Source organism: Mus musculus, chromosome 11 (genome assembly GCF_000001635.26).
Source record: "Mus musculus strain C57BL/6J chromosome 11, GRCm38.p6 C57BL/6J".
In the NCBI taxonomy this organism is placed as follows: domain Eukaryota; kingdom Metazoa; phylum Chordata; class Mammalia; order Rodentia; family Muridae; genus Mus; species Mus musculus.
This window is the reverse complement of record NC_000077.6, coordinates 4,754,797-4,768,497: the sequence shown is the minus strand read 5'-3', so window position 1 is coordinate 4,768,497 and position 13,701 is coordinate 4,754,797. Positions and strand designations below refer to the sequence as shown.

The 13,701-nt window shown below is 52.6% G+C and overlaps 1 protein-coding gene across 13 annotated transcripts in view; it reads left to right on the top strand.

Annotated features, from left to right (window-relative positions):
* Nf2 (neurofibromin 2) overlaps positions 1 to 10,859 on the top strand; it is a 91,906-nt gene extending 81,047 nt beyond the window's left edge. For 6 of the 13 annotated variants that reach the window (NM_001361675.1, NM_001361676.1, NM_001361677.1 and 3 more), the window contains one exon: positions 225 to 2,653. In NM_001361675.1, the coding sequence (NP_001348604.1) occupies positions 225 to 275 (51 nt within the window). In that variant the 3' untranslated portion in view covers positions 276 to 2,653. Of the gene's footprint in view, positions 1 to 224; positions 2,654 to 10,730 lie in introns of those variants that run through there. The other 7 variants (XM_006514574.4, XM_006514571.4, XM_006514569.4 and 4 more) reach the window with 6 other exon arrangements.
* The last annotated feature ends 2,842 nt before the right edge of the window (positions 10,860 to 13,701 follow it).

The window sequence follows — 13,701 nt, the reverse complement described above, 5'->3', positions numbered from 1 at the left end:
GATAGGCACGTTTTCTGCTATCCTTTCTGACATGTCATCTGTCATTTTGCATTTGAATCCTGGAATAAATCTGAACCCTCATCTGGGCTTGACTGCTAGTATCTTGAGCATCTACTGGGCAGGTTTCTCTGTCACCCAAGCCACCGTTGAGGTCATTCCCTGCAGCAGGATGGGCCGTGCTGTGAGACCCAGTGCTCTTTCAGCTTCTTCTCTTCTTTCTACAGCTCACTCTGCAGAGCGCCAAGTCCCGAGTGGCCTTCTTTGAAGAACTCTAGCAGGTGACCCGGCCACCTCCTGCCACATCTGCTGCTCCTGACACCAACAGGATGGGCCTGACCCAAAAGGAACCATCAGTAGAGGGCTGGCTTGTTTGGGAACTCTTGAGTTGAGGGCCCCGTGCCACTCTGACCCTATAGAGAGGTTTCTCAATGTGTTCTAGTTCTCCTTGCCTCCTGCATACCTGCATATCTCTCTCTCCCTCCCTCTCTCTCTCTCTCCTTCTCTCTCTCTCTCTCTCTCTCTCTCTCTCTCTCTCTCTCTCTCTTATATAAATACTTGTTGTGTGTGGGCTGCCATCCTTCCTGCACCCAAGCACTGTGGTGCACGGGTTGCTGTGCTTGCTGACATTGAGAATCGGCTGTGGGAGTCCAGTGTGAAAGCTGGCTGAAATCTACCATGCAGGTGCTACCCACTCCCCAACTGGGCTTCTGGGATGGGCCTCCCCTCCAAGCATGGGGTAGAAGTGTGGACTGGCTTAGCTCAGAACCAGCAATGGGGGTTGGGGATTTAGCTCAGTGAGAGCGCTTACTCGGGCCCTGGGTTCGGTCCTCAGCTCTGGGGGGGGAAAAAAAAAGAACCAGCAACGATGGCTCCTTAGCCAGGCTCACCTGAGGCAGTGTAGCTGTCTGAATGGCAGGTAACAGGCAAGACAGCTGTGGCTAGGAAGAGGCTTAAGATAGAGGCTGTTGGGAGACACTGCACATGAGCCTTTGGTGGGCCAGGAGCTTCCCAGTCACATTCCCATCAGTGCCTGGGAACCCAGCTGTGACCAGGACCTCTGTCTCCTCCCCCTCAGCACATGGAACCCCAGAGCCCTGCTACCCGTCCATCATCCTCTTCAACACCTAGGCCTCACTGTCATTGTCCTTTTCTTCCCCAGGAGCCCAGCAGTGTCCTTTTAGTCCTTCCTTTCCTGAGCCTGACAGAGATATCAGGCTACTAACAGTCACACAAGCTAACACTATGGGTTGCCTCCATGCTAGGCAACAAATGCTTACCATGTGCCTCACACACTCCATGATTGGGCCTATCTTCTATGTAACTGGGGTCACTAGTGTAGCCGACCAGAACCCTTTAAGTCCTACAGAGCAGGTGATCTGCCTCAGTCCACAAGCAGATGTATATTAACTGAGGACAGCTGAGCTGAGGGGCTGAGCAAGGCGATGTTCCACAGTACGGTTTGTTTTTGAGAAACTGAGGCACACCACCTTGTTCCCGGGCTGTTATTGGGCCACTTTGTCATAGGCAGCCACCCAATGGTCACCTCAGCATCTTTGGGCACCTGTGATAGCACTCTAGTCTGAAACCTAAGGCTGAGGAGAAGGTCTCTGGACTTGACACCCCAGTATTTGCCGAGTCTTCCCTGGCTGCTCTGAAGTTGAGCTGTGTTCTCTGGCCTGAAACTGCTCTCTGACTTTCTTCCTCTCTGTACACTTGATTTAACAATGGCTGTGGGACACGAGACAATGATGCTGGTTTATAAAAATTATGCCAGGCCTTCCTTGGCTTTTTCATTTAACTACGCTTTATATCTCAAATTTGGGAAATACCAAGCTACATAACCACGTGGGCGCCCTGGTATTTGAGGAATGGTGGGTGTAACCATTTCGCCATTTCTTGGAAGGTGAGGTCCAAACCCCACTCAGAAGTACCTCAGCTCCGAGAGAGAGAGAGAGAGAGAGAGGGGGCGGGGGGGAGAGAGAGAGAGAGCTCGAATGGGTCCCCAGAATGTCTCCAGCCTGCTTTGAGCCTGTAGCTGGGTTCTTACTGGTAGAAAATTTTAGTCAAAGAGAAACATCTGAAGTCCAAAGTGAGGCCCAACCCTGGCTCTTCCTAGTTTCAATGGTTTCTGAAGCATAGGCAGGGGTACCCTGCTACTGAAACAGCAAGTCACTCTCAGTGCAGGACACTGAGGCCTTGCTCTTGCCTGTGGCTGGTCACAAACCCTGATTGAGGCAGTACCTGAGCCGCCACAGCACTCTGACCTGAGGTCACTGCCAACCCCTGCTAGACAACACCAGTGGGCTTCACTTACTGCTATATCCTCTTTTAGACAGGTTTCTCATGCTCCCATACTTTCAAAAAGCCCAGAGGCTGACTCCCAGCAACAGTGACTAACCGTTCCTGCCAACAGGGCCAGAGCCTCAAAGTCCCTGGTACAAGCAGCCTTCACAGAGGACCCAGACTCTCCTAGGTGCCTTGAGGCCACGCCAGTGCCCATGGGCTTCCATTCCTCTGTTACTCTTTTCAAACAGCTCTTCATGTGAGGCTCCTGTCACTCCTATCGGGGCCAGGACATGAAGCTGGTTTCTGGGGGTTGGGGTGATTATAATTTAAGTGATTGTTTTAATAAAAACTCTAAGCTGCTATAGTCTTTCGTCGAGTTTTTTTTTTTTTTTGAGCTTTATTGGTTTATGTATATTTTGTATGCGTGTGTACATTGTACACGCCTGTTGCCTGCAGAGGTCAGAAGTGTCAGATCTGGAACTGGAAATTGTGTCTTACCAAAACAATGGAGCTATATAGCCCCAGCCCTCCATTTGTATTAGGTAACATAGATTGCTAGTTCTTTTTTTTTGTTTTGTTTTTTTGTTTTTTTTTTTGTTTTTCGAGACAGGGTTTCTCTGTGTAGTCCTGGCTGTCCTGGAACTCACTCTATAGACCAGGCTGGCCTTGAACTCAGAAATCCACCTGCCTCTGCCTCCCAAGTGCTGGGATCAAAAGCGAGCGCCACCACCGCCCGGCTAGATTGCTAGTTCTAACATCCAGAAGTAGCCTGATTTCCTGGACAGTCAAATCCGGGAAACTACTCTGTATAAACTGGTCATTTTACACTGTTGAAGTCAGTATTTTTCCTGACTTTAAAAAGATACCCCAATAGCCCAGATTGTTCACTGACAGCCCGGCATCTCCATCAGCAGAGCGAACTGACAATATTGCCTGATGCGTGTGTACATTGTACACGCCTGTTGCCTGTTGTTCTGAAACACTGTGTAGTCCAGGCTGGACCATCCCTGTTGTGCTCTGCCTGGCATCTTGCTGTGGATGCTGCGATGTGGTGTTTTTATTCTAGCCTGGGATGTCAGGTGAGTGTTGGAGCTTGATACTTCCTTGTAGCATTGGCATCCCAGTGCCATGCTGTCCACTGCTGTCATTGTGATCTCCCTCCAGCACTTCCTCCTCCTCTGCCTTGGGTTTCTTGAGTAGGAAGCGCCTGGCAGCTGTCCCACAGGACTGACTGTCCCACCAGCCTTCATGAGGAGAATCAGATTAGGAGTCACCTACGTGTTATGGAGAGCTGGGAGCCCAAGTCTAGAAGGGGAGACGGTACCGGCAGAAAAGTGCTGCAACCTTGTCTGAACCAATTCCTTGCAGACTGGGGAAGAGAAAGTCAACCGCCTTCACTTGTGTCTCCCTACAGACAGCCCAGACATCCTCTCCAGCAAGAGGGCTCTCCCGCCCCTCCCTGCCATGCGGGGCTCCCTGGCAGCCTGTCATTACTGCATTATGACAGGATCCCAAGGCTGCAGTCCCAGCCCTAGAGGAAGAAAGCTTCTTCAGCCATCAGTGTAGTGGCAGGGCAGTGGGAGCAAATGATGGGAGCGTTTATCAGCACAGCAAGGTCTCTGTATGACTCAGAGGACTCCTGCTGCTTCTCGCCTGTTTCCACCATTTCTCTTTGGAATAGTGACCCCAGAATAGCACCTGGCTGCCTGCTGCTGGATAGACTTCAGGGCTGCCTCAGAGCCCTGAGGTGGGAGCCAGCCTTCCCTTAATCAGTTCTGCCTAGCTAGAGCACTGCCCTTTCCCAAGGCCAGGGTCCTCTGTCACTTCTGTAAAAGTGGTTGGCAATGACAAAGGCCTGGGAAGATGAAGAATGGAAACAGCACTCTCAAGCCACGAGAGGGCTCAGTGGGTAAAGTCACTCGTTAAATTCTGTCTCAGGACCCATGAGGTAGTGGAAGGAGAAAGCCCACTCGTACGAGTTGTTCTCTGCCCTCTACCAAATACCACAGCATGAGCATGCCAGGCCCCAATAAATGTGCAATTAAAAAAAAAAGTATTCCAAAACAAAAAGTTGTTTTGTTGTTTTGGTTTTTTTGAGACAAGGTTTCTCTGCGTAGCCCTGGCTGTCCTGGAACTCACTCTGTAGACCAGGCTACTATCAGACTCAGAGATCTGCCTGCCTCTGCCTTCCAGGTGCTAGGATCAAAGATGTGCACCACCAGTGCCCAGCTGGAATCTTCTTTTATCCACAGCCTCCAGGATTCTGTGGACAAATCTCCTGGCCAAGGAGCGCAAAACCCTTCTTGATTCCCAACCCAAATGGCCTGGGGTCCCACGCCTGCTCAGCACTTCCTAGCCATTTCACCTAGACAAGCGGGTTTTCCTGTTTTGGAGCTGTCCATGGTACTTTTAACGGGATTATGGAGATAAATGATGCCTAGAGGGTCTAAGCACAGGACCTAAAATAAACGTGGTCACTCCAGGGTGCCTGCTTTCTCTGAATGGTGCCTTCTGGAGAGCTGAGGGCAGAAGGAAGCAGAGAAAAGAGCCAGGATGACCCCAGAGGGAGTCACAGCCCTGAGGCAGCAGGCCTAGCACTGCCCCAGGTGGGCCCCACCCCACCCACCTGCACCCCAAGCTTAATGACCTTGCATCTGGCCTGTTTGTCCTCGATGTTTGCCCAGTGCCAGCTGCAGAGCCCACGAGATGATAGATAGCTCGGCCTGGGGCTGCCCGGGAAGGATGTCACTGTACCACATTAACGCTCTCCACTTGGGTCAATAATTTACTGGAGTCTCAGGACAGGAGAGGCTGTGGATGGTCCGTGCTCAGCTCTGCAGATAGGGCTCTCAACCCTGTCCATGGCACATAGGTTGGAAGAACCATGCAGCAGACACTGGAAGGAGTGGCAATGACCTAATTTTCTCTTATCAGGCATAAGGGAATAGTCTCCACAGAGCCTTGCCTATTTCCAATATAAATAATGTATTTCTCCCTCACACCCCCATTGGGGAGGAAGGGGCAGCCTTTGATCTGAAGGAATTAAGTCAGTAAACAAAAGCAGAGACTGTGGAGGTGTCTTGTGACAGGTACCTGCTGTGCCATTCACCCTCAGAGAGCCAAATTCTAACCTACACTTGCTCAGCACAGATTGGCTCGCTCCACGTTTCTCTTACCTCTGGGACTCCTGGCACTCACCTCTGGGAGCTAAGCATCAAATGGGGCCCGCTCCACCCCTTCCTTATCAGAGGTCCGGGGTGAATGAGTGAGTTTTCAGTGGAGAGTGATGCTCTGGGAAGCCTGCATGAAAGGCTTGACTGCCCTGATGCTTGAGACTTAGCCCAGGCCTGAGGCCACAGAAGGCCTGCAGGCTGGGAGGAAAGGCTGACAGAGAAAGCCCCAAGAAGCTGCTGCAGGCTGACTCTGGTCCCTCCAGCTCTCTGCTGTCACTGTGCATCCTTGAGTAACTCTTGTCTTCTCTCTGGTCTCCTCACCCTTGACTGAACAAGGTCAGCTTTGCACAAGAACTCTGGGATCCCCTAAGTTTCATTTTCACAGACCGGTTCTCCTAGGCGCTATCAAAAGAGTGTCACCATTTGGGGAACTAAAAAAATAAAGGAGGTGGACTAGACCCAGGCAGCCTGGCCTGTGTTAAGAATATCCACTTCACCCCATTCTCCCTCCTGGTCCTACACTCTTGGGCAGGGGGCCTTAGTGGTTCTCCAGATTAGTGGAGGCCACTGAAGGCTTTCCCAGTGCCCTGCCTCTTGAGTCCCAGCTCCTGTCAGGACATAGGATAGGGGTGGCAGGAGCTGAGTCTCAGCCTGGCCTGCAATGACAGTCGTTCTGCTTTGAAATCCACAGGGGACCACACCCGCCCGAACCCCCTCCTCCCTCCTCCAAGCCTTCAGCTTCCAGGCTGAGATCCCCAGATCCCTAGGCGGAATCTATTAAGTCCTTCATATTAACCAGCGAAGGGGGAAACAGCCTTCTTTCATCTTAAGCGAATGAATTTGCATTAACACCTGGGGAGCTGTGTTTGCCTTGAGAAAGCCCATTGCTATTCTGGGCTGCATACACCAGCATGGAGCTAGTTGCAGCAGTCTATTCTTTTACTAATACAGCTTTGCTCTCCTCCCTCCTCTTTTCCCATGGAAAGGGGTGAGTGTCAGGGGATCCCAGGGTTCCCCATTCCACATGGGAAGGTCCCTGGATGCCAAGGATGAGAGGCAGGGAGCAGCTCCCAGTGGAGCTGTGTCTTCCTGGGGAAGACTGCTGAGCGCAGCTGCTCTCTGAGAGCCTGATGCAGCCCTACCAGCAACATTCAGCAGGCCCTGTTTGTGGCCAGTCCACGTAGTCGGGGCCCAGTGCCTTAAGGAGACATTGAGAAGGGGATGGGAGAGAGTCGGAACTGGGATGGATGCGCGGAGGTGAGAGCTGCCTACCACTCCGGTGGTGCTCATGGGTCTGAGACCCCCACAGAGGTCTCCATGTGGAAGTCACAGCTTTCTTGGGGGACCTGACAGGCTACTGAAGTCAGCCGCAAGGCCACTGTTTCTGGCATATGCATAAGAAATGTTGGGTCTCTGATAGGTATGAGTTGGGCAGAGCATTGCAGGTTTTAGACTTGGCGACTGGGTTTCAAGAAGAAAAAGGGGGTAGGTACAGTGAAGAATAAATGTCCCCTCTGCTTTTTTTTTTTGAGACAAGGTTTCTCTGTGTAGCTCTGGCTGACCCTGAACTTGCTCTGTAGACTAGGTTGGCCTGGAACTCATAGGGATCCAACTGTCTCTGCCTCCCAAGTTCTGGGACTAAAGGCATGTGCTGCCACCACCCAGCAGTCTCCCCTCTACTTTTATCTGAGATGGGTTGTCTCATGCCTCCAAATAAATCTTCAGGGAGCCCCGTTTGCCCCCGCAGCTTCTCTGTCCAGGTTAGGCCAGTGAGCCATGGAAAAGCAACAGCCCGACTTCAGAGCAAACTCCCATCTCTCACACTGCCCTGAGATAAGGGACAGGAGGCTGAGCTAGGATTTACTGGGGAAGGGACTGGCTGGAGGGCCAGGGTCCACAAGGACCATTTGAGGATGGCCTCTCAGTCTCCCATCCCTCTCCAACAAGAGTCATGTGTGAGCTCACTAGGGGATTCCTGATTCTGAGCCAAGGCCTGCTGTAGTAGAGTGTATGAGCCGGGGCCTGCTGCTGTGCAGCTAATAGATGGGAGCTATTCGCTTGGATCAGTTATCAAAGGTGACAGCACAAGGCAGAAAGATATGGGCCCAGGGAGCTCCTGCATGGCTCTGTTTCCCATTCTGGCGGAGCCCAGGATAGCTGCACCCACTTTGGAACCGCCACAGGGTGAGGAAAGGAACAAATGTGGCCAGCTGAGAACCAGCTTAGAGCTTGAGTTCTGGGGTCAGGATTGTGGCTAATGGTCCAAAGTCAAGCCTGGAGGATGCAGCCTCCCGGTCCACAGGGACCACGGGGACTGGGACCCTGGCCTTCCATCAGCATTCCTAAGGCACTGCTGGCAGTTGGCCCACCCCCATCTGCAGCTGGGCCATTGCCAGGCACGTCTGCAGCTCTCCAGTGACATTTACCAGCTGAGAAGTGGCCACCCAGACGTGAAATCAGTGTGGCCTGGAGCTAACTCACTTCATTAGAGTCTCCTTGCTCCACTGGCTGGACAGCACAGCCCCTCCCAGGGCTCCCCCAGCTCCTTGCCACCCAGTTGCCACCAGAGCCCCCTCCTAACCAAGCACAGAACCTGTGCTCACAGATCAGGACCAGTGTCTCCTAAGCACCAGCTCTGGCCAGGCCTGGGGCGTGTCAGAGTAATGACAATAGCAGCTTAGGTTGCCCCTGGCACTTGTTCTGTTTTGTTTTGTTTTGTTTTGTTTTGTTTTGTTTTGTTTTGTTTTGTTTTGTTTTGTTTTGTTTTTTAAGGCAGGGTTTCTCTGTATAGCCCTGGCTGTCCTGGAACTCACTCTGTAGACCAGGCTGGCCTCGAACTCAGAAATCTGCCTGCCTCTGCCTCCCAAGTGCTGGGATTAAAGGTGTGTGCCACCACGCCCTGCTCTCCTGGCACTTTTTTTTTAATTGGGTATTTATTTCATTTACATTTCCAATGCTATCCCAAAAGTCCCCCACCCTCCCCTGGCACTTTTTTTTTTTTTTTTTTAGATTCATTTATTTATTATGTGTAAGTACACTGTAGCTGTCTTCAGACACTCCAGAAGAGGGAGTCAGATCTCCTTAATGGATGGTTGTGAGCCACCATGTGGTTGCTGGGATTTGAACTCCGGACCTTTGGAAGAGCAGTCGGGTGCTCTAACCCACTGAGCCATCTCACCAGCCCCCCCTGGCACTTTTTAACTTTTATTTTGGGGAGTAGCTCATATATCCCAGGCTGGTCTAAGACTTAAAATGGACAAGAGGATGACCTCGAACTCCTGATCTCTTGTCTCTGCCTCTACTGTGCCAAGATTATAGATTCACATCATTCACTTGGCATTCAGTTTGCTTGCTTGCTTGCTTGGGTGTCTCTATATAGCCTCAGCTGACCCAGAGCTCACAGGTGGTTCTCTTGCTCCTCCCTCCTGAGTGTTAGTGTGTGCACCACACACACCTAGACTCTATATTACATTATTATTATCACCATCGTGTGTGTGTGTGTGTGTGTGTGTGTGTGTGTGTGTGTGTGTGTGAGAGAGAGAGAGAGAGAGAGAGAGAGAGAGAGAGAGAGAGAGAGAGAGAGAGAGAGAGAGAGAGAGAGAGATCTTTATGCGGGTTCCAGGAACCAAACTCACATCATCCAGCATGCGCAGTAGGCACTTTTACCCACTCAGTTGCCTTGCAGCCAGCCTCTGCACTAAGTCAGGGCCTCTCTGTGTAGCCCTGGCTGTCTTGGAACTTACTAGGTGGATCAGGCTGGCCTTGAACTCACAGAGATCTACCTGCCTCTGCCTTTCGCTGCTGGACTCACACTCATGTGTTCCCACCCTAAGCAGCGTCTGTCCTCTTCAGCACGCCTTGCCCCTCAGGGCAGTCCCAGGAGCAGCCTGGGCAGTGTGTACACCACAGCCCACTGAGACGCAGCAATGCCTGCTTAGGTCCTCGGATGGAGCATCATGGGAGGCCCCAGAAAGGCCCCTTGCATTCTGCTCATTTGTATGATAGGGAAGGGAACAGGCTCAGGCCCTATATGATTTCTCGTGGCTGAATTTTGAGCCCTACCACGTCGCATGCTTGGGTTCATCCTAACCTTAGCCTCACAGGAAAACCACTCTACCCCCATGGGACAGGAGTCCTTTCCTTGATTTACCCAAGGATCCAAGGCCACGACAACCTGCACTGTCGGTCAGATTCTGGAGGGACAGTCCCAGGCCTTCCCCTCCCCCCACCCCTACCCCCGCAGCAGGGCCACTGAAGAGGAAGGTGGTCTTGGTCCACCCTTACAGGAGAACAGAACAGAAATTGTAAGCCTAACTGTTGCTCTCCTCTCCAGCTGCAGGGTCCCCAGAAGTCCTGTCCTTTCTTTGGGCCTGGGTTTGCTCAGCTGGAAACGAGAGTTATCCATGTCTTCTGCGGTTGAGCAAATGAAGTAAGGACCATGAAGTGGGCAGTGGCTCGTGGTGCTGAGCAGTGTCTGTGACTGCCAGGGAGCACCTGTAACCTCCCCAGTGCCCAGGGCAAGCAAGTGCCAGGGGCCTGATGCCTTATCCAACCCCCTTGCCCAGCTCGGAGTCCCACACATGGGGATGATAACGTATTGGCTGGGTGAGTCCTGGCCGGTGGCATGAGCTCAGGTGGAGAGTCACCACGCAGTATAGGTGGAACAAGGGCTCACAGAGGACTCCTTTCCAGAACCATAATGCCTCAGAAGAGACAAGAATTTTCCAGAAAGCCAGGCAGTGGTGGTGCATGCCTTTGATCCCTGTACTTGGGAGGCAGAGGCAGGCAGATTTCTGAGTTCGAGGCCAGCCTGGTCTACAAAGTAAGTTCCAGAGCAGCCAGGGCTACACAGAGAAACTGTCTTGAAAAAGCCAAAAAAATAAAATAAAATAAAATAAAATAAAATATTCTATTAAATGGGCATGGGCCACACACAGCATGGTGTCCCCCAGGCCAGCTGAGCTGTGATTACCACAGGCCTGGTCATTACTAGCTGACCCTTCCTCAGCCTCCCTGGCAGGAAAGGCATCCATCAAAGTCCTCTTCCCCCTGGTGGCCCAGACAATTAGTCCTGCCTGGATCCGCTGGCCCAGCAGCTGGAAGATACCTCTTCCTCCTCTAGCCTGGGGCATGACCTAGCACGAGCAAGCTCAGTCTATAATCCGGCACCATGCTTATCTTCAGACAAGTGAGTCTTGAACCTGTCATTCAAATGCTCGTTGGTCTGACCCTAAAGCCCCCATTTGAAATGTCTGTTACTTTTCTCTACAGCTCAGTTTCCCCGTTGTTCTGAAATCCGGAAGTCCTACCCTAAGAAGCCTGCTTTGAGGCCATAGCCTGTTCACCTCCTGCATGGGACAGCATGATGGATGGGGATCCCACAAGGGGCTGGATAGACACGCCCACACGCCTGCCACCTACTGTGGGTGATGAATCTTCTTCTCTCCCTCCCTCTCGGGGGCTCAGCTCCATCTGGTCAGGCACAGTGCCAGGCTGATGGATGGGCTGCCCACCAGGCCACCCTCACTGCCACTGCCACCTGCACTCACCAAGCTGCACTGGGGGGGGGGGGGGGGAGCAGGAGGACCGGCCTGCAGCTACCCATTCAATCATTCAACAAACACATACTTATCCAGACCTACTGTGTGCTGGTACTAACCTAACAGAGTAGGACTCTCCCACTGTGACTAAAGTGGCCAGGAGACAGAGGTGCCTATGAAAGTCTCTCTGACCTCAGGAGAACAGGTGATGGGCAGGTCTTAAGAAGTCCTAGTAGTGAGACAGGAAGTGAAGAAAATAAGTATGCTGGTGAGAAAGGGCGGGCCTCAGGAGAGGAGGCGTCAGACGGGAATCAACAATGGTCCTACCAGCCCCATTCTAGAGATGCAACAGGCTTGTAAATGGAAAAGGACTTGCCCAAGGTCACAGCCATGCAGAATTGGGCTAGAAGTGAGAGCTCTTAGTCCCTCCATCCCATTTCAGCCTCATCTGCCTCAGCCTGGACAGACTTGGGCATCATGACAGGCCCCGCCGGTCCAGCACCTTGTCACTTGTGGAAACAGCCCCCCCACCCCACCCCCTGTGCCACCACTGACAGAAGCCAGGCAAGAAATATCACATCATTAAAATGACAAATCCTTTCACTAACTGAAGCAGAAGGCCTGCCGCCCAGCCTCACATCCCTTAGCCCCTCGTCCCCTCCCCATGCTCATCGTCTCTCCCAGATGGCAGTCTAGCAGGTGAGCCTGTGCAGGCGCAGCCTGGGGTGCTCAGGACCCTCGCTTTGTCCCTGAGGTGACCTTGGGTCCTCAGCCCTGACTCATGAAAGGAAGTGATATTTAAGACCTCTATGCAACAAGAAGATGGTGTCCCCATCCCACAAATGAGGAAACGGGCCCTGAAGAGGGAACCCTCCAAGTGAGGTAGCCCCTCTCCAAAGGCGGTCTCAGGCGGTGACTCAAAAAACCCTGCCCAACTCTGGTGCTAAGGCCTTCCTGCAGGGCCTGTCCATAGAGACAATCCTGACTCCTTCCTTGGTTCCTGCCTATATGACTGTACCACGTGTCTGCCGGAACCCATGGAGGCCAGGAAGAGGGTATCACATCCCCTGGAACTGGAGTTTAAGAGTCAGTTCTGGGAATCAAACCTGGGTCCTCAGGAGAAGCAGCCAGTGTTCTTTATAGATGAGTCATTTTCCCAGCCCTCGTGGGTTTCTAACCTTGTGAGGAGGGTGGAGCAGGGCACACTCACTCCCCCAGTCTCCTACACAGGATTCCAACGACCTGAGCCAGGCCTCTGACCTCAGTTTCCCTATCTGACAACAGGGACTCGTCTTTTTCATATTGTCTGAGGCTATTTGAATAGTGCTTAATGTGCGTTAAGTGTGAATGACCCATCCAGATGTGAATGTTGTGTCCACACTCACACTGGTACATATGTCCACACGGGTCTGCACCTGCTCTGCCAACACCTCGGTTCTTGGGATCCAGATGTGAAATCACTCATGCGTATCCCCCTGCCAAGTATCTAGTGACTATAAGCATGTTTGCATGCAGCCCCAGCCACAAAGTCCTGTCTGCATCACCTGGCTCCATCTGTGTACACCTATGTCACATATCCGCATCCATTGGAGGACCCACATAGTGCCCAGAATTCTCTGGGGAGCAGGATAAGGGAGCAGATGGCAGGAGGCACTGTCTGGCCCCGCAAGCAGCCTGGGTTCCCAGAATGACCCCCCTCCTCATCCCTCTCCAGGCCCTGCCTGCAAGGACACACCGTCCGTCCGTCCGCCTGATGTCCTGGTCTCCTTGGATGCAGACAGAGCACAGAGGCGTCTGGCACATCCCGACTTGGTCACAGCAGCTGCACTGCCCCCAGCCCCCTTCTCTGTACCCAGTGCTGCCCTGATTGTCCCTTATCCCTGCTGAGCAGCAAAAGCAGCTGGCATTACCACCCAGGGATACGTGGGGAGAGGGCTCCTTTCAAAACCCACCACAGGGCATCTCCTAAGGTCTGGCCCTGACCTTGCTAAGTCCTCCTAAGTTTTTCCATTTGAAAGATGGGAGGGAGGGCACTAGAAGCTATCCAGGCTGATTCTCCATAGGCCAAGGGAGAGGTTCAGGTGCAGAGGTGTATTGAAGAAGAGGCAGGGTTTTTGGGACCGAAACTTGGAGTGTTGAATTGCTGCAGACCTGAGTCTGGGGGCCATCTCTCAATGGACAGTCCGTGTTGTCTCTTCATGGTTGCTTGTTGCCACGTTATAGATGAAGAAATTGAGACCAAGAGTCCCCCCACAACTCTGACTCCCCGCATTGCCCCACATTAAGGACTAGCACATGGGCCCCATGCCCAAGACAGTCCAGTCCCTGCCTCCCATCTTTCTCTGGGTCAGGGAGGTGACGTTCCCGGAATGGTTTTTCAAGAGCCAGGCGCCTGCCTCCTGCTGCTCGCGGCACCTGGCTCTGAGCCTGCTCCCCAGCACTGTCCATTCATCGCTGTCACTTCCTGGCAGGGCAGTGGGTTGTACATCACCTGGCCATGCCGAAGAAGCCAGACCAGGCAGGTGGGCAGCGTGTTGCTGGGTTCACTCACCCGGGCTCGTGGGTTATTCCACCACTATGGTCCCTCCCTGCAACCCAGGGTCTAGTGTCTGCTGTGGAGGGGCCAAATCCAAAATTAGCTGCTTGTGAGGGGAGGTAAAAGATGAGAGTCAGGTGGAGGCCATAGGGTGACCTGGATGAAG